Source organism: Ricinus communis, chromosome 1, assembly GCF_019578655.1.
Source record: "Ricinus communis isolate WT05 ecotype wild-type chromosome 1, ASM1957865v1, whole genome shotgun sequence".
NCBI classification, from domain to species: Eukaryota; Viridiplantae; Streptophyta; class Magnoliopsida; order Malpighiales; family Euphorbiaceae; genus Ricinus; species Ricinus communis.
The window spans coordinates 5047425-5067946 of NC_063256.1; the positions used below are offsets into that span (position 1 = coordinate 5047425).

General features: G+C 31.3%; 3 protein-coding genes across 4 annotated transcripts; 2 read left to right on the forward strand and 1 right to left on the reverse strand.

The window, feature by feature from the left end:
- Positions 1-109: 109 nt before the first annotated feature.
- On the reverse strand, positions 110-4075 carry LOC8270366 (zinc finger MYND domain-containing protein 15). Of its 2 annotated transcripts, none has more exons than XM_048376853.1 (11): positions 3851-4075; positions 3664-3777; positions 3430-3587; positions 3293-3342; positions 3100-3200; positions 2590-2677; positions 1665-1773; positions 1258-1420; positions 1022-1093; positions 785-898; positions 110-681 (listed from the first exon to the last, which is right to left on the reverse strand). In XM_048376853.1, exons 1-11 carry the CDS (start codon positions 3950-3952, stop codon positions 589-591), a joined length of 1164 nt encoding a protein of 387 aa, XP_048232810.1. In that variant the 5' UTR covers positions 3953-4075; the 3' UTR covers positions 110-588. The 2 variants fall into 2 exon arrangements, with proteins under 2 accessions (XP_048232810.1, XP_048232811.1); XM_048376854.1 differs by having other exon boundaries at positions 3481-3587; positions 3851-4068.
- A 6750-nt stretch (positions 4076-10825) lies between these two features.
- LOC8270367 (two-component response regulator ARR5) lies at positions 10826-12342 on the forward strand. Its single transcript, XM_002520155.4, has 3 exons — positions 10826-11256; positions 11346-11568; positions 11674-12342. Exons 1-3 carry the CDS (start codon positions 11094-11096, stop codon positions 12062-12064), a joined length of 777 nt encoding a protein of 258 aa, XP_002520201.1. The 5' UTR covers positions 10826-11093; the 3' UTR covers positions 12065-12342.
- A 4535-nt stretch (positions 12343-16877) lies between these two features.
- On the forward strand, positions 16878-20016 carry LOC8270368 (formin-like protein 4). The gene is made up of 2 exons (XM_002520156.4): positions 16878-18376; positions 18480-20016. The coding sequence occupies exons 1-2, from the start codon at positions 17157-17159 to the stop codon at positions 19807-19809; spliced, it is 2550 nt and encodes an 849-aa protein (XP_002520202.2). The 5' UTR covers positions 16878-17156; the 3' UTR covers positions 19810-20016.
- The last annotated feature ends 506 nt before the right edge of the window (positions 20017-20522 follow it).

Genomic DNA, 20522 nt, shown 5'->3' on the forward strand with positions numbered 1-20522 from the left:
ATTCATTATTTTCATATTTAATGCAGATGGTGAGATTTTAAGAATTCACATATTTTAAATAAATGGAGTTTAAATTCATAAATTTTAATTAAATCTATGAATTTTAAAATTTCTCGGCCCAAATGATACCTTAATAAATAATGTTACTAAAAGCTATAAAATACATGAAAAGCGTTATCCTTAGCTAGCAACTGCTTCACAAACCATCTTTTAAGTTCAGTGGGAGAATCTGAATTCCCCACTGTTATAAGTTAGCTTGAACAGACCAAAACGACCAAGTGGTAAACGCCAATTACCATTATAGAAAGCTAATTTTTGCTCAAATTACGCGTTCACCTCTAGATCTCCGTAACCACGGCATCCAAGCACAATGTGAACTTTGTCAAGCCGTCTGCAAGCTTGCTCCATCCATAAACTTGTCTCGTCCCCATGCCAATACGTAAGCTTGGTTTCTGGCTCTCTTACTCCAGCATATTCCTTGAAGAAGCCACTGAAAAATGCTTGAAGAACTAGACTACCATGTTAGATGCAACTATGCAACCGTGGCCTTAAATTCGCACCATTCTTAACCCATCTAAGCTGGCCGCTTTACATCCCAAATATAAAGCAATTTGAATAGCAGGGAAGAAGCAAGGCACTGTCTTCTACCACCATTGGCTGCCTGAAAGGATTTATTTGAATCTACAAAGCAGAGACCGCAATTACCAATCACAAAATGATCAGCACTGCAGCTCAATAATTAGAGAAAACTCCTGAAAATGAAAGAAGTATTATGAATACAAACCGGAAGGGCAAGAGAACAGCCAGTTACACTGGTTATGCAGCTCACTCCTAGATGACAAGCTTCTTCACAATAATCTGAAAATACTGCCGGGACACCTATCTCGTTTATCAACTCCTGGCATGTTCATCCAAGCAACCAGCTATAGTCAGTAGAAGAAGAGACTGAAATAAACGAAATCATTAAAAACAGAACGCCAAAATAGCTTAGAGGTAGATGCTCATAGCATAAAAAACATACAATAGTAGGTAACCAACTCGAATAAGCAGCAATGCCAGCATTTGGAGCAATGACTAGATTTGGAGATGAACCCTGTTCAAGAAACACATCGTGAGAAACTGCACAACTAACAAATACAGAAGAGAAAATCACTTCCCAAATAATAAAAGCTTAACAGACAACACAATGAGAAGGAGAATATGTGACTATATGTATATGTATGCTGATATTTTCACAGAGAATTGGGAAAAGAAGACCTCTGCTAAATCTCTGTAACAGTCATGGTAAAATCCTCTGTGAAGCTGTAATGTCACTTGTGAATATTTACCAGCGTCTGCACTCGTTTTGCTTGAGGGCCTGCAGATGCAATCTCTATCTGAGCAATGAGCATAGCTGCAAAGATCAATCTTCTGACCATCCCTATTCAGGAAGAAAAAAGAAAAAAGAAAAAAGCTCCAACAGGTAAAAAGAACAAACAGAAAGAGAAACAACAAAAATCCTCGAATTAAAGATTCAGTGGATTTGCTATCTAGAAACAGCTGTGTAAGACAGTTGAGAGGACTTCCAAGTGGAAGCCATCTGAAAGCACAAGGTTGACGCACAGTGATACAGAAACTAACAAATGAAATGCCAAAAGATTTTTAACTTCAAGTAATTAACCAACCTATGTTCTGGAATTGCAGGTCCAATGAGATCTACATGCACCTTCATGCCTGGAAAAAGGGCATGCAATTCTCCAAACACAGCCAGTTGTAGAAGCTCTTTTTCAGGCCCTTAGAAGAGCAATTGATAAATTTAGATCCAGGGAACCTATAAATAAGCTACTTGTAACATGGAAATTTAATTAACGCATATTGAAAAACTCAAATAAGTGTATACTCCAAGTTTATAACAGTATTAATTGACACAAAAAGAGAGTACCTAGAACCTAAGTGGCCAAAAACTTCAATGCCAGGCGTTTAGAATGGTAATTTTTATCATTATTGTTTTGAATCACACATAAACACTTTGTTCTTACAATGGTAGCTATAGGTGATTAAAAAAATTTGTAGAGGATGTTGTAACTACTTCATCGACCAAGCAAGCAAAACAATTCCTTGACAGGTACTGTCATAAACTAAGTCTTCTCTGGAAGTAAGGATGTAGGGCATCTGGGAGCTGGCAAACCAACCGCAAGCCCATAATTGAACTTGTACAAGAAGGGAAATCGAAAAGCACAGTTCAGAACAACTACTCTCGTGAGAAATCAAACAGCTATAATCATAAAATAAAATGATATACATTTATGTCATCAAACAGAATCAACATCCTGCATTCTGATCTTAAGGTTAAAAACACAACTCTTCAACTAACCTTATTTATTACGATAAAAGAAAGTCCAACTTTATTAGCTACAGTAATTAAATAACATCAGAATAATTTCCTTAGGAAACAGGAAAGGATGAAGGTTATTAAAATTATAAAGTCACATAGAAGCAAAGAAAGGACATGAAAAGGTATAAGTTTAGTCAACACTAAATACAACAAAAGTATAACACTAAGAAAAAAGTTGTACAAAAATTTATCAAACTTTCTTATTGCACACTCACCAAGATAGTGTATGCACAATTTTTTGCAGCTTTGAAAAGTCGAGCTTATCGTACGGGCAACTTGAGTGGCATAGTAAATTGTAAGTGGCTGATAGATAAAAACCCTAGAATCAGCTATGTTATATATGTGCTTGTAATGGAATGCAGTACTGGAATATATAGGAGAATGAAGTTCATAAGTTAGACCCACTTATCTTGCAAGAATTTTTGAATTTAGTTTTCCTTGACAAATTTTTATTCTTACAACTGAATGAAAGGGCAGTAAGTTTCTGGCTAAATCTGCATAAACATTTTAAACTAGCATATTTTGGCAGTTTAAAGCAATTGCTGAATTCAGTTCTTAAAGTCCACCCAGAAAATTTAGAAATCAATTCCAAAAATAAGTATCCAAATAAGGCCTTAAACTTGAGAATCTATGTTCTACCAGGTTCTTTGATTAGACTACATTTATAGGTCTTACGATGCATATTCTAACTTTCAATTAGTTACTAACATAATCCACATTCGTACCCAGTGAAGCAGCAAAGCAACAGGTGAATGTAGAGGGATGCACCTCCACTCGTAGTAATCCATCCAGCTACTTAAATGCTTTGAAATTGGTGACACAGGCCCTGCATAAGACTGCATGGTGATTTTTTTATGTCACGAAAATAACAAAAGAAAAAGGTATAATAAAATAAAAGCTGGAAGCATAGTGTGATACCACGGCATGGGCATACATCACCAGAGAGATTCCAACCTTCATCCTTTGACCTGTTGTCAACCACATAAAAATACACAGCCAAGATAAAATAAAAAACAAAAAAAAATTAACTAGTTTATTTAACAATGATCAAGTACCCGTGTTGATTATGCAAGAACGCAGTTAAAACGAGATGAGAATTAATGAACCTTAAACAGTCAGAGTAAGCAAGTGATGCACCGCAGCTGCATTCACAAATCCACATCCCTAACCCGTGAATCTCTCTTTTGCTCAAGAACGAGCACCTATTCTCCTCCTATTTCAACACCCATATGATTAAATCGTAATTAATTGATAATATGCATCTGCGACAAAAAAATTAGTAAAATTACCTGAAATATGAGTTGTGGAGTAAAAGTAAAAGGGAAATCATTCAGGTCATCAGCACGCTTCATTTGTTGCTCTAACCTTTCACACTCTTCTTTATGCTCACTCCAATGCAATATCTACTTCCAAACACAGCAATTTAGAACAAACAAACAAACAATCATTCGAAAAGAAAATCAAGATTGAGGTTACCTGATGAGAGACGGAACAATAAGCGACAGCACTGCAACGAGCACAACGTCTTGTAGGCGGGCCGATGCACCGGCGTCCTCGTCCCTTCGCAGCGCACTCCATTCTTCCCCTTTCAGCTCCGGCGAAGTCCGTCCATCCAGAGAAGTTATTTTAATCAATTGGATCATGAGAAGGCCCATTATTGAGATCTCCAAGTCTAAAATAATGTGAGCCCAGTAACATATTCCAGCCCTATTTAGTTTGCTAATTTTTCAATGTATTATTGCAATGAGCAAATATAAGGAGAAAAAAGATGTGTTGCAATAAGCAAGTGTTTGTAATGTTTTTCTAATTTGTATCCTCCAAAAGAGTCTGTTTGAAATGCTGTATGTCTATTGATATGTTTCAATTTTACGTTTGAAATTACAAATAAATTAATAATTTATTGTAATTCATTATTTAAAGTACTCTTCATATAATATATTTTAAGAATATATAATAAATAAACAAAGTGCAATATAAAAGGTTATGCATCCTTTGATTAACTCATATTAATATCATAGCCATAAACAAATTAGGTCATTAGAAGTTTTTAGAAAGTTTTGCCCATCCATTCTTTAATATGTTGTTTGAACTCCCTCACATAAATGAGTTCATTTATGCTGATAATAAAATATAAATAAGTAAATTGATAAAAAATAGAATTTAATGAGTATGATTAAGTCAACCAAAGAGTGGTAGGGAGGTCCAGAATTTAAACATTCCACATTCCTGGGTTAACATCAATAAAAATCTACTGCTTTTATATGGAATATCGTATTATAGTTTGTGACTACTCAGCTTCTAATGAAAAAGAGATACGTGGAGACATGCCAGTGGATGATTAGTGAGCTGTTACTTTTGAGTAAGATTTGAATCGCCGGCCTTTGGGAGTGGAATGACTGGATAACCAGATTATTGATGAGATAAAAAGATATGATATTGAAAATATAAATAAATAAAAGAAATAAACTAGTAGTAGTGAAATTAGACTGTGGAACCTAAGTGGGTGTTGCCAGATTTGGAGTTTCTTTTCTATTATTTTCTCCACCACTTCTGACGAATCAAACCGAACATTTGGTTTCAAGTAGTTAATCAAAATTGACACATGAGAATAAGAGGATCAATGACCTCACCCTTTTTAAATTTAGGTCCATCTTCTTGTTCTTGTTGTATTTTTGTGCCTAATTTTGATTCATTCTGCCAATGGGTGCATGAAGAGTGTCGGATTCGCCGTCCATCAAACTATGACTTGTACAGATTTTAAATCAAAGTGATAACATTAGATGTGCCTAATCTTCATCAATATATTGATAAATATTCTTGTGAAAAGGGTGGGAAAAATACATTACTATAGCATATCCCTTTTTGTTTGTTCCTTACACACACAAAAAAATAAAAATAAAAATCTTTTTATTATTATTATTATTATTATTATTACCTTAGATGAGAAGATGCTATTTGCATTTGAAAAGATGTGTTTTTTGGTATCTTTAATTTTTATTTTCTTTGATTACTTGCTTGGTAAAGGGAGAAAGATCCGTGGCTCCTATGATGTTGCTAGTACAAGAAGCAAGAAAGAAAAATAAAAAAGATGCTTCATATCAAGAAGGACTCAATTTTTTGGGAAAAAAAAACAAAAGAAGAAAATAGATGCCCAAATCTCATAAAACAAAAGAAGAAAAGATCACTCACAAACACCTTTCTTTTAAATGATTTTTTTTTTCATTACCCCATTAAAAGGGTTTGTCAAAAGCTTGAATTTAGGATGTGGGTTCTATTTTTTTTTTATCTTTGTTCTTTATGATCTATTCATAGACCACATATATAGTCCATGAATGATTCTCAAAGAACCATAATATGCATGGTCGGATCTATTTCAGTATAGGTAATTTAGTTGGTCGGCCATGAAATGAGTTGAATGTACACATAAATAAAATAGAAGGGCCAATGTGCAAGGCCATGTATTATGTTGAGGATCGAGATTCAAGACCTTATCTAACAAAGATTGGTGAGAAAATTGTGAGACGGATCGACCCCACGATGCTCAGAAAATAAAAGTTTCTCCTTTGATAATCACGTAAAAGTAAACTAGGAGGCAAGATTAAATTTTGTGGGTCCTATTTGCGCCAATTTGAGATTCTGTTTGACTAAAGCAAATATTTTGTGCTTATTTTATTTGGATCTCTTTTGATTTGTTTTAGCTTTGCTTTTCATGATTATCAAGTCAACTAATTGTTTTATACCTCCTTGGAAAATGTTTTCAATTTTTTCTTTTTACAGAAATTTACCTATTGAAAAAGGGATATTAGGAGCTTGATTTTTATGCTGTTTTATTTTAAATTTTTGCTTTTAACTATGATATGCAAAAGTATTTTTATTTAAATTCATAAAAATTAAAGTAGATGTAAATAAATATTTGATATTATATATGTGATAAACTTATATTTAATATATTTTAAGTAGTTTTATGCATATAAATTTATAAAATTATTTAAATATTACGTGAGTGGGTCACTATCTCTACTCTAATACTCGAAAAGTTATATTATAATTAAGTTGAGACATAGAGATAGAATAATAACTAGGTAGCTGAGAAATATAATGATAATTGAGAGCATGTTTTATAGCATTTGATAGAATAAAATTTTAACTTACAAATTAATAAGTCAAATGCAGAGTTTTATCCTCTTTTAGAAAAATAAAATGATTAACTTTACGAGTTATAGTTACCGTAATTTAAGTATTTTATTTGTTCAATAATATAAATAGATTAAAATCTAAAATATAGTAAGCTGCTATAGTGTAAAAAAGTCATCAATATCTATAATATTGAAAATCGAAACGAGATTAATAAAATATTAGGCTGGGGATTGGATCAAAGTTGGGTTTAGCATCTTAGGCTATGAGGTGGGTTCAAAAGGATCGTGAGGTGGCCATTAATGAAGACTATGGAGGGCAGCTATAAAAGACCTACAATGGACATTCGCATTTTCTCTCCAATAAGCTACTATTTCTTTGTGCTTATTGCCTATATTATGTGTTATAGTAACGCATTATTTTTCCCTACACAAAACGCATTGTTTCTCAACTCATATATATATAATTTTTATTATTAATTTATTAATTTTTAATTAAATTTTAATTTTGAGAGATACAATATTAATTATATTTTAATATTATATTAACTAATAAATAATTTTTTTAATTAAATAATAATATTAACTCTATCATGTAAAATAGCATAATAATTATATTTTACTATTATAGTAGCTAATAAATTAGTTTTATAATTAAATAATAATTTTAATATAAAAATAACATCTTAAATTATATTTTAATATTATATTTTATATAATAAAATTTTAATTTTAAAATAATAATAATATTAATTATATTGATATGTTAATTTATAATATTAAAATTAATTAATAAATAGTTTTTATATTTTTATATTAATAAAATTTTGAAAATTTTAAAAAAATTAAAAAAATATAAAATAGTTAGTTTATTATTTTTTAAAAAATTATAAAATAATATTAATTATTAAAAAATTTATTAATTGTATCCTGTCAACTTAATTTTAAAATTAGAATAATAATAACGGCCGTGTGTGTACGAGTAAATGAATAGTTCATTATATAAATTAATATCAGATAATTTTGATTTTTTTTGAAGTTATTAAATATATTTTTAATTCATAATTTTTTTAATTTTAAATAATATACATTAAGCTTTAATAAAAAGTTGATGTATATTCTTTTTTTAAGAAAAATTATTATTGAGAAATAGTCTCTAATGATATAGTTGAGGTGTCAGAATTGTTAGTTATAAATGAACGAGGTTTATTTGTTGATTTTAATTTCACACAATTACACGTGTCAACAAAACAAATAGAATCCACTATTACTATTACTCAACTTATCTGAGCTAAAAATAGCCTCTATTAAAAATGGGAAAAAAAAAAAAGTAATCTGAAAGTAGATAACAGTTTACAAGAAAATAAAAGAAATTTAGAGGAAAAAGAAAAAGAAAAAAAAAAAACAAAAAAGTAAAAACATTTTCCCTTGGCGGAAACCGAAGTACCATGTGCACTAGATGGCTTTGAAGTCGAATCAAACGGCAAGTGAAGTGACTGTGACAAAACAATCATAATTACTTTGTAAGATTAGCTTTTTTTCTTAAATTTATTTTATTGCTTTATTGTAAGAAGATTAATTAAGGCTTTGGTAATAGGCGATAATTTAATGCGAGATAGACAGGAAGGATGAGGGAGAGGAGAGAAGAAGATACGATACGATGATGATAAGGAAAGGATATGAAGAAAATGGAAATAAAATCATCGCTGGTATTAGACAATAGAATATAAAAGAAGATATGATGTTGTCTGAATAAATATTTTGAAAAGTAAGCAAAAGTCCAGAGCATGAAAAAGGGCGTTTTGGTCCCACACCAGAGATTTCTTTTGGGTCTCCTCAACTCATTCTTTCCACCTCCCTCCCTTCCTTCCTTGTCCTCTTTCTTTCACATTTTCTTTACTATTCTTTACAATTTTGCCATTTCTCCTACTTCTTAGGTCCTCCATATTCTATATTATAAACTTCAAAAACAAAAACTATTTATTCTTTTGGTGGATATGGAAATGCTTTTATCCTAACTCCTTGTTCTATTTAATTACAAATTTATATATTCTCCTCTGAAATGATGAACTTAATAAAACTATTAAATATAAAATGAATTTAAATAAAGATTAGAATCAATTAAACTTAAATTTGTTGAGAATGGATAGAAATCATCAAGATTCCGAGGCATTACCTTTTATTTAATAAAAGAGTGGAAAAAATAGATGAGGAGGAAAAATAAAAATAAAAAGTATAATTTTCAAATAAGATAACTTTTTATAGAAAATAAATTTAAAAATATAAAATGACAATATTATTTTATAAAAGCTTTAATTGAAAGACTAATTTGTTATAAGGATTAATATGTAATTTATGATAAAAGCTCAATAAGTTTTTTTTACTATTTTGTTGTAATTTTTATTAATTATAAAAGTATAAATGAATCGAATCAACTCGTAAATTATTCGACATCGATTTGAAAAAATATTTGAATAGTTTATTTGATATTGATTAAGTTGAGTTTAAGTTGGAGATAACTAAACTCAATCTCCATTATATTTTGATCGAATCAATTCGTAATCAAATTAAATTTAAATTTAAAAAAATAAATATAAGTTCTATTTAAATTACTATCTTATATAAATATATAATTCTTATCTATTTAAATCTCATTGTAATCTATGATATATAATAAGAGTATTAATTTTTATGTAAAATTGTAAATATTATAATATAAATGTACATATCCTTATTTTATAATTAAATTATGTTATTATATATATGATAATATATTAAAAGTATGATTTTATGTAAAATAAGAATGCGTGTATTCATAGTCATAAAATTATCTACTTAATTATATTATTTAAATATAAAAAAGAATTATTATTTGAATTTTATTAGATTTGAACTTGTAAAAGTAAACTAAATTTAAATTTAAACTTTTTAAAATTCAATTCAAATTCATTTATTTGGATCGATTTTTTTCATTATCATCCCCTCTTTAAAATTTTGCCTCCATAATATTATATACCAAGAAAATATCAAATAAAAGTAATTCATATATTTTTTCCTTTCAAGTAATATATATTTTATGGCTATGAATTTTCAAGTAAGATATTATATATATAAATTTTTGAATTAAATTTTTTTTAATATGTGTGCTTAAATTTTGATACTTAAATTTTTTATTTTTGACACATGAAGTTTAAGTTTATGTGCAATTTAATAATTTTTTCAATTAATTTATTGATTAATAAATTACATTCTTAATTAAATACTCATTCTAGTCCTAAAAAATAACATATTAATAATAAATTAATTTTTTAACTAGATAATGATTAATTTTCTAATTAGATAATAATTATTTTAAAAATATTATACTAATTATGTTTTAATGTTATATTTAACTAATAAATTAATTTTTTAGTTAGATAATTATTTTAATTATAAAAATATATTTAATTAATAAATTAAATTTTAATTCTAAAAGAATAGTAATATAATTATATTGATAATTTATATAATATCAAAATTAATAAATAAATATTTAAAAATAATTTTTATATTATTTTACTGATAAAAGTTTTAAAAAATAATAATATTTAAAAATAATTAGTTTATTATTAATTTTTTAAAATATTATAAATTAATAATAATATTTAAAAATTTATATTTAAAAATTTAATTTTATAATTAAAATAATAATAATCGCTAAATACACATGAATAAAATATTAATAACTTAAAAAGAAATATAAATTTTACAGTATTAAAGAAAGATAAGAAAAAAAGAAAACGAAGCACGTGTAAAGACATAAGGCAAGGCTAGCAAGGCTTACAGGAACAGCAAGTCGATTATGCTGTCACGTGTCTTTATTACAGAAATGCCACCTGTTCTCTCTCTGCTTTTAAAAAAACAACATATACAGTAGTCACACACTAACAGCAGCAGTAACAGAAACAGAAACAGAAACAGAGCTGTAATAAATCTCCACCACCGGCAAACTTAGAAAGAGTAAAATAAATAACCCTTTGGCTTTCGCCGCCGGTTCGGGTTCCGTGTCTGTCATTTCCCTATTCGGATTTTGACGGCGCGGTCCTCCATTGACCCCCGGTCAACTCCCTCCTCCATCCCGACCAATCTCTCCTACCCTTTCTCGCATCCCAACACTTTTTAATATCTCGCGATACATTGAGTTATTGCTTTATTTTATTTTTTCCTATCCTTCTTCGTGTGGCTTTCACTTTGATTTGGAGATCGCACCAAAGTGGATTTCAGGAATCTCAGCGTTATTAAGTCCTCACAAATAAAAGAATTTCTTTATTTTTTTTAGAAAAGGCAGATTTCAAGATTTCTTAGAGAGAGAAATGAAAGATTTGATTTTGATATAGAGAGATATAGAGAGGGAGAGGAAACACCAAAATGACAGACAGATGGACATATTTCATTTACATCTTCATTACATTAACATCGTATAAAAGCAAAGGTCCCAAGAGTCGCACATCCCTTGTTTCTTTGCCTCTGCTTTAAGCAACTAAACAAAGTAAAAAAAAAAACAAAACAAAAGAAAAAGAGAAGAAAATACCGACTCTTCAATTCCTATGGCAAGAAACGGCATCGCTTCCCGGAGATGGAGGTCAGAGAAAATAGAGGGATTTGAATTCTCGTCTTGTGATAATGATGAAGTACATGTTTTAGCAGTGGATGATAGCCTTGTCGATCGTAAAGTCATTGAACGTTTACTCAAAATCACATCTTGCAAAGGTTCGCCTTTTTCTTTTTTCATTCCTATTCCAAGCATTTGAAATCTTCGTTTTTCCATATAGTAAACTGTGATTTCTTGTTTCTTGCAGTCACCGCAGTGGATAGTGGAAGAAGAGCTCTCCAATTCTTGGGATTAGATGAAGAGAAAAGCACTTCGATTCAAGGCCTAAAAGTGGATCTCATTATTACAGATTACTGTATGCCTGGAATGACTGGTTACGAGTTACTCAAGAAAATCAAAGAATCATCTACTTTCAGAGAAATACCAGTTGTCATTATGTCATCAGAGAATGTCATGGCGCGAATTGACCGGTAACTGAATATGTTTAAAAGGAAAAAGAAACTAACTTTTAAATTATAATAATCTATGCTCATGGCTTTTAAAATGAACCTAATCGCTTGAATTTTGGGTAATAGATGTTTGGAAGAAGGGGCAGAGGACTTCCTAGTGAAACCGGTGAAACTATCTGATGTTAAACGGATAAGAGATTACATGACTGCAAGAGAGCTCAAATTGAAAAGTCAACAAACAAGCCACAACTTCAACAACAGTACTGGTAACAATGTAAACAAGAGGAAATCAAGAGATAGTTTTGATCTCTCTTCATCTCCGCCGTCCATCTCATTTTCATCGTCCTCATTATCTCCCTCACCGTCATCTTTATCTTCTCCATCCTCTCCTTCGCCTTGTGGATCGCCGTCATGGTCCCCGTCGCCGATGTTGTCATTTTCAGCGCCGTGTTCTCCTACTTCCTTAGATTCCCCTACTAGACGGCTAAAAATGAGCAGCGGTAACAGTTCCGTTTAGATCTTTTTATTATCTCTCTTTACATTACAAATTAGAAAGAAGAAGAAAAGAACTATGAGCAATTCTCCGTTAGTTTTAACGGTTTTTTGTTGCTTCTCTTTCTTTCTTTCTTTCTTTTTAATCCCGTTGTTGGGAACCTTTTTCTCCTGTGTATTTTTTTATAAGTACAATATTTATTTTTAATACTTGATTAGTTAACTAATCAAAGACTCAAATCAAAATGTTGAAGATCTGTGAATCGGAAATTGTGCTGAAAAAAGAATTGATTTTGTAGGTAATAATATTCTTATGGCATATATTAAGTAAAATACTGGTAATTATGAGTTCATTTAATTGTAATTTAGCCTTAATCAATTAGTCTATGTCTGCGAGCCTCTCAAATATTTAACACGGAATATAATCTCTTTTTTTTTTTTTCAAATAAAAAATATAAATTCTCTTGTGTAATATTAATATTAGAATAAATATAATAAGTCTAATTTAACTAGTTACTTAATTCAATGCTTTTCTAATTTAGCTGAACTACTAAAATTCGCGGGTAAATAGAACATGGAAAAGAGTATATAAAAGAAGGAAACTAGTTTTATCTGTTTTCTTAATCGAGATGATACGAGTTTAAGTTTTTAAATTTGCAATTATTCAAGAATTTATTTATGTATAACATTCTGATAAAAAAAGCAATTAGTATCATATTAAATATAGTATTAGGGATACCTTGATTGAAAATCTAAAAAAGAATTCACCAAAAAGAAAATCTAAAACAGATAATAATTTTATATTTCATGATCATAATTGAATGGATGAAAAATAAATGTGGATTCACCATCTTATTGGGATGGATGAGAAATAAATGACTTATTTCTCGACCTCTTTTGCTTTTTCTTTTTTCTCAAGACAAGAAAAATTACTTTTTTCTTTTTATTTCATCATTTTTTAAAAGATTTATTTATTTTCTTCTCTTATTATTTGTCTCTTTCCAAACATTCCAAAAATATATCAATCAAATTATAGTACTTTTGTTTTTTTCAAGATCAATTTATAAATGGAACAATATCTTTATTTATCTCAATTTAAGATTTACATTTATTTATACTTTTTATTTATTTTTCAATGATTTATTTTTTATTTTTTTATTAAATATAGAAAAAATCTAAATATTATATAATTTTATAATATTTAAGATTTCTGTCAATAACGACCTTAAAGAAGGAAATTTATTTTAACAAGAGATATTAAAACCATTTAAATTCTTCTTAAATCGCTTTAATTTTTTTCCTTTTTTCTCTTTATAATTCAATATTTTAATTTTATTTACTGTATTTTATTTTATATTATTAAAATTTAATTAATAATGAACAATAGTTATGTTTGTTCATACATACTTTATATTATTATAAAATTAGAGTTTAATTATGATTTTCTTTTTTTTATATATATATTTTATAGATTCTCACAGTATTTACATTAGTTTTCAGTATTCATATCAATAATTTATGATTAGATAAATGGAACTAGAATGATAAAAAATAGATTGAAATGGGTTCAAAAATAGAAGCCGGTCAAAATCGATTATTCTAATTTCAACTAGTAAAAATATTTATTTTGATTAATTCTTTATTTTTTAAAAATTGATTGGATCAAACTGGAATTAGAATTGACTAGCTCTATTATCACTGCATCTATTTTTATATATAATATGATAGTTATTATATTTATATTTGATATAAAAATTAATATGAATAGAAAATATATAACATATATGCTCTATTAGTTATTTAATTTATGTTAGTAACAATAATATCTTATATAAAATGATTGAGTAATATAATTATATAAGATATAATATAATAGTACTTCATAAATAAAACTCATAAAACATCAGGCTTGAATTATATGTATAAAGTATGAGCCTTAAAAACTGAATCTGAAACGACAAAGTAGTGAGTGGGAATTAGCATTGTCCAAACCCTCTTTAATTAGAAGTGGAACCCATTGGATAGAACAAGTAGGATTAAAGAAAGAATGCGTATTGGCTGAAACATGTGTGTTTGTTAATTAGGATAGGGATGAAGGGGGGATATGAAAATGGGAAGAGAGAAGAGAAGTGGTTTGGGGGCAAAGGAGGTGGTGATATTGGGGTTGGAGATATGTATGATATTGTCTGGTAGAGGGAATATTTGAAATGGGGATTATGTTTTTTTCTGGATGATCTGTTGGAGATGTTCCCTTGCCAAGGGGCTATGTGGTGTGGGGTATGGGTTGGAACTGCAGTGATTGTCTATTTGTCTCTTAAGAGACTGGTATCTGCTTACTCAATGCTCTGCTGTCAACAGGGGCCATTACATCCTCATTTGGGTCTTCTCTTCTCTTTCCTTCTGCATTATAATCCTGATCCCAGAAGGATCACTGGACCCCCCCTTTACTCGAGAGATTTTGTTTCTTGCTTCCAGAATAGGTGCTTTAATGCTTGGCCAACCAAAGCTATTACGTATTTGTCTAGCTCTTTAGAAAACTAGAGATTTTGGATCCAAGTTTACACTGTGGTTTACATTATTATTTTGGACAATGCTAAATTACCCAAGGCGTGATAATTTGTAATAATATTATGAGATGAACGGTCCAATTTCATGAGAATTAGGGACAGGCATAACATATTAGTGTGAACAGAACAGTGAAGACACGCACGTATATATAAAATATCATAAGATCCTTGGGGAACTGCATCACTAGCAACATGTTCTCATTAAAATTATTAATAATTTGCTAGTGTTAATCATTTTCCAACGAGTGTTTATAAATTATTGGAAAGAACCCTTCAATCTGGAGGGCAACTATTATTCGATGGGCCTATGAGACTCAATTTCTGGGTTCTGACCCATAAAGAAATGGGGTTCAAGTTAATGGTGCAGATGGGCTCATTGACGTGACCTTTATGGGCTGCACCGCCTCTAATATCCTTTTAGTTTTATATATTCATGGTTGGTTATGCTGCAGATGAGATCACAGCGAGAGGATACTTATGTGGTGGAGCGGAAACTTCCTTGTCTTATTTATTGGGATGGTGTCGTTTTGGTGATGAAAGCTCAGTTTGGCTAAGATTCCAAATTCTGCTTTTATCTGTTGGCTTGGAAGGGGTAGACAACACTCTTTCTTCTTGGAAAAACGTAGAAATAGATACAGTTTGTCATTATTAGAATTTTAAGACGAAAACAACCTGTCGCATTGATATTGTTTTGGGCTATTTATTATACAACTATAATGCCCCCTTGAGGTTTAGTTTGTTATTTTAAAGAAGAGATTTGAAGGTAATATATGGTGAGATTGGAACTATTAGGCTAAGCCACTAAATGTGTATATATTATAGATAATAAGACAGAAGATTAAGCATTGATGTTTCATTTCTCAGTTATTACCATCCTTGACTTGGTTAATATATATTCAGGTGGGATTAATTAATTCCAAATCCAAAGCACTATTTATTTTTTTTATTTTTCTATAGGAAAAGAATCATTTCATTAAAGTATAATACTGTAATGAAACAAGGTAATATTATAAATACAACGCTGATTTAATACGAAAAAAGGAAAGATCCTAAATCTTCTAAGAAGAAGAGAGGTCTTTGGGCTATAATGTGAACTGACTAAATCTTGAATGGGTAAATGACTATTGACTGAACAAAAAGGGAAAAAAGAAATTAGAAAAGAGGTTGAGTATGTTGTGCATTAGTAAGGCTTGTGATTCTCCACTCCATGCATTGCTGCCCAACTTTGAAATGGTCTCATCATCCAACCCGCACGACTACATTACATAAGGGTGGGCACTCCAGCGCCATTTCACCTTTTTAAATTACAAATTGTCACACCTTTTACCATCTCTAATAATTTTTAACTTTTCCATTTCCATTTCCACTTATTGAACCCAAATACATTGGTTTACTGATTCAATAAAATCTCAATAGTTTAAATTTTCTTTGAAGCAATCAGCAAATTTATTAAATTGAAATTAATGGTTTACAATTTTTGAAACTCAGTCTTGATATCACTAATTGTAACAAAATTAGAAGACAAACAAATTGCCTCACAAGAGAAACTAATAAATTCAACTAATTATCAAAAGTCAGAGCTGATGGGATAGCAGCATGAACACCTTATTTAACTTTTTTCTCAACTACATGTTGGTCCATGGAATTAATGCATTAGAATAGCAAAAATCTTTGATATAATTGAACCATTTGGTGAGCCACTCCTCTCTTCTTTCCAAATTGATAATACCCCTTTTCTTCTGGCCAATATGTATTTAGTGAACGCATACCTAATTTTGACTACAACCTTAATCCTCAACTTGGCTTAAAGAATTCATCTTCTATGGTTGATAGTTTCTTTCCTTTTGGCATTAAATAATTAGAAACATCTTTTTTTTTTCCTTGTCTGGGTTTGAAAGAATCCCTACCTGCTAATGATTAGAAGATGGACACTTGCTAGAATGCCTTTTTGACTTTATAAATTTCGTCCAAGAATCAACAATCCTTAATTAATTTTTATGATTATTTTTTTTACCATTATTTAAGTTTAAGTTGAATTACCTGTTCAACTTCTTCACCAGCAACCCATCCATTTTGGTGTTTGACAGGGTAAACCATTAAGCAAAACATCATTATTCATGCACAATTAGTTACTAATTAGATTAATCTTTGGTTCAATTTAGTGGTTTATCAGTTTAAAATTATTTTTAAAGATCTTTCAAAAGAATAATAATAATAATAATAAAGTGTGATCTCAACTTAATTATAGTTTAGTATAATAAGAGATTAATGATAGAGAAAAGAAAAAGAAATGGCGGGGAAAGAGTGACTAGAGCATACCTCAGTGGCAAATTACCAGAACCGCAATGGGAAACAAGTAACAACTCTTTCAAGTTTGAATTTGTCAAGCAACACAAAACAAAACCAACTCCTAATTAACACAGCCCGACACCTCTTACATGCTTCACCTAAAATTAAACAAAACAAGACAGCTAACTTCTGTTTCTCTAGTCCTTCTTCAATCAGATCAATTCCTTTTTTTTTTTTTTTCCATTGTCTCAACTCAAGAACATGAACCCTCGCCGCCCTTTGTCTCTTCTTTTCTTTGTCTTCTTCATTATTTCTTCTATTCGTTTCGCTTATTCCATCTCCAATTCTCAAAATCTTGAAACTTTCTATCCATTTCCAGTTCTTGTTCCATCCCCTGCACCATCACCTTCCAATTCTGGTAACAGCCCTCCTCCAAACTCTTCTTTACTGTTCCCTTCACCGCCGCAATTTTCGCCATCTTCACCGCCTCTTCTTGAACAGAGTTCCTCGTCTGATAATAGTACTCTTGTAAAGGCTGTAGCTGCTACAGCTGCTACGACTTTTGTCATTGCCACCTTGCTTTTCTTTTTTGTACGGAGACATGTCATTGCGCGAAGAAAAAGAAATAATTCAGATGATAAATCCAGTGGGGGATTGCAACCTGGGGCTGCAGGTAATGGTCAGTTTGCGCGAGGTGATGGGAACTTTAAGGGGATGATTATTGATGAGAATGGATTAGATGTCCTTTACTGGAGAAAACTTGAAGGGAAAAACAGGAGTAATCGGAGTGTTGTAACTCGGGGTCTTGAAGAAGATGATGAAGCTGATGATGTCGATCTGACGGTTCAAGCAGGACATAGACGGAGAAAGTCTGAGCCTATCCAAGAAATTCCTTTGCTTCGAGGAAAATCTTCAGCTTCTCAGAATAAAGTTGTGCCAGAAATTAGTAATCCTGACAGAATTATGGCAGAACCTGTCAATGAGGCAATTGGAAAACCAAATTTATCGAGTCAGACATCAAACCCTCCTCCTGCACCGCCGCTGCCGCCGCCACCATCATTGATGGGAGTTCCAGCCAAGCAACAGCCTGCACCAGTACGGCCTCCACCTCCTCCAATCCCATTAAAGAACAATAATTCAACACCACCTCCGCCGCCTCCTGTTCCACCAAAAAAAACTAATTCAACACCACCTCCAACACCACCTCCAGTTCCAGTGAAGAAAAGTAATATAACATCACCTCCACCCCCACCTCCAATTCCGGTGAAGAAAAGTAATATAACACCTCCACCACCTAAAGCTGCTGGAGCGGCTAAAGGGTCGGAGGCAGGTACGAGCGGAACAGGTGGTTCTTTAAGTGCAGAAGACAAGATAGGAAGTGGGAATGGTCAGGTAAAACTGAAGCCATTGCATTGGGATAAAGTGAATAAGAATACTGATCATTCCATGGTGTGGGACAAAATTGGCGGTGGCTCTTTCAGGTAATTTTAATACATAATTTCATTCTTTTCTTAAGTTATTTTTTTTATTTCACTGTTTCTTATGCGGATTTTCAAAGTTTCTTTGTATGCATATATGTTTCAGGTTTGATGATGATCTTATGGAAGCCCTCTTTGGATATGTTGCAACTAACAGAAGATCACCCAAGAAGGAACGTGAAACAAGCGATTCAAAGAGTCAGAGTAGCAGTTCACCAGCACAAATTGCTATACTTGATTCCAGGAAATCTCAGAACATAGCAATTGTGCTCAAATCTCTTGGCATCTCTCGCAGCGAACTGTTTGATGCTTTAACTAATGGCCACGGTCTAAATGCAGAAACTCTTGAAAGAGTTATGAGAATTGCCCCAACAAAAGAAGAAGAATCACAGATTCTCGAATTTGATGGAGATACTAGTAGACTTGCTGATGCTGAGTCTTTCCTTTACCATCTCCTGAAGGCTGTTCCATCAGCTTTTGCGCGTCTTGATGCTATGCTTTTCAGACTAAATTATGACTCAGAGATTCTCCAGTATGAGGATTCTTTACAAACACTTGAACTAGGCTGCAAGGAGCTTCGAAATCGAGGACTGTTTGTGAAACTTTTAGAAGCAATCCTTAAGGCTGGTAATCGAATGAATGCAGGAACTTCTAGAGGAAACGCACAAGCATTTAATCTAACTTCTCTTCAAAAGCTATCTGATGTTAAAAGCACAGATGGGAAAACTACTCTACTTCATTTTATTGTGGAGGAAGTTGTCCGGGCGGAGGGAAAACGCTGTGTTATGAACAGAAATCGCAGCTTGAATCGCAGCAGTAGCAGAAGCAGCAGCAGCAGCAATAGCATCGCAAGTTGGGATAATTCAGCGTCCAAAGACGAAAGAGAAAAAGAATATATAATGCTTGGATTGCCAATGGTAGGAGGGCTCAGTGCAGAATTCTCTAATGTCAAGAAAGCAGCACAGATAGATTATAATTCCTTTGCAGGAACTTACTCGGCTCTCACAGCACGTGTAGCAGAAGTTAGGCTAATCGCGTCGCAATGTGCAGCTAATGGGGAAGGAAATTTTGCTAACGAGATGAAAAGTTTCGTTGAAGCAGCAGAGTATGAATTAAAAGTCCTGAGAGAGGAGGAAAACAGGATTATGGAACTTGTAAGAAAAACAACAGAATATTATCAAGCAGGAGCTTCCAAGAAAAAAGGAGCACCGCCACTTCAACTATTTGCCATAATCAAAGACTTTCTAGGCATGGTTGATCGAGTTTGTATAGAAATTACCCGAAATATGCAGAGAAGGAAAACACCCTCTCCAAATTTTGGCTCCTCACCCAAGTCACCAGCATCACGGGTACCGGTGAAGTTTCCAAACTTGCCTGAACATTTCATGAAGGAAAAATCAAGTAGCAGTTCAAGTGAATCTGAAACTGATGTTTAAGCACATTTTTTTTTTTTATCACAGAAAATAAATTAGTTAATGTATATAGTTGTTATATATATATATATATATATATATATATATTTAAAAGAAAAACTCAAGATGTAAAAATCATAGGTGAGTGATTTTTGAAATTCTTAAATTGTTTTCTAATTCTCGGCAATTTCTGAGTAAGTGAATTGAGAATTTTTTTGTTTGCAGGTGTTACTATGCTGAGCTTTCTCACTCTAGTTTAGTTATTTTGATTAACATCTACTGATTCGACTTGATATATTGTAACAGAGTATTCTATGAGTAGCATTGATTGGTAATGAAATTTGAAAAGCATATGCACAAGGTTACATGAATAGGACAAAATATTTTCGATCAAGGGAACTCTAAATAATCATTATGCTTGTTGGTATGTTGAAAACTTCAGGCATTTCAAATGGCTTCCAAATTTATGAATATGGAAAATATATACATTGAACCATTAATTTTCAGGAGCCTGCATAGACGCAAACAAGAGGGAAAGAAAGAATACAGAAAAGGACGAGGGAAAGAAAAGAGAGCTATATTTTATTATACTCTGGGATTATAAGTATTATTTCATATAAGTTTCTTTTATCTAAAAATGATTGGATATTTGAATTATTGGCCATATTTAATGCAATATACATATTAGACGTGATGAGCATTTGGGTTGGGAAACCCAGAATCTGTATCAGAAAAAT

What these genes read in the sequence shown, in the direction of transcription:
- LOC8270366 (XM_048376853.1), bottom strand. Translation starts at nt 3,952, where the DNA reads ATGGAGTGCGCTGCGAAGGGACGAGGACGCCGGTGCATCGGCCCGCCT. An exon ending in CTCCACAACTCATATTTCAG is followed by an intron (nt 3,588 to 3,663) that starts GTAATTTTACTA and finishes GTGTTGAAATAG; the next exon opens with GAGGAGAATAGGTGCTCGTT. An exon ending in GTTACAGAGATTTAGCAGAG is followed by an intron (nt 1,094 to 1,257) that starts GTCTTCTTTTCC and finishes TTTCTTGAACAG; the next exon opens with GGTTCATCTCCAAATCTAGT.
- LOC8270367 (XM_002520155.4), top strand. Translation starts at nt 11,094, where the DNA reads ATGGCAAGAAACGGCATCGCTTCCCGGAGATGGAGGTCAGAGAAAATA. An exon ending in CAAAATCACATCTTGCAAAG is followed by an intron (nt 11,257 to 11,345) that starts GTTCGCCTTTTT and finishes TGTTTCTTGCAG; the next exon opens with TCACCGCAGTGGATAGTGGA. An exon ending in GTCATGGCGCGAATTGACCG is followed by an intron (nt 11,569 to 11,673) that starts GTAACTGAATAT and finishes TTTGGGTAATAG; the next exon opens with ATGTTTGGAAGAAGGGGCAG.
- LOC8270368 (XM_002520156.4), top strand. Translation starts at nt 17,157, where the DNA reads ATGAACCCTCGCCGCCCTTTGTCTCTTCTTTTCTTTGTCTTCTTCATT. An exon ending in ATTGGCGGTGGCTCTTTCAG is followed by an intron (nt 18,377 to 18,479) that starts GTAATTTTAATA and finishes TATATGTTTCAG; the next exon opens with GTTTGATGATGATCTTATGG.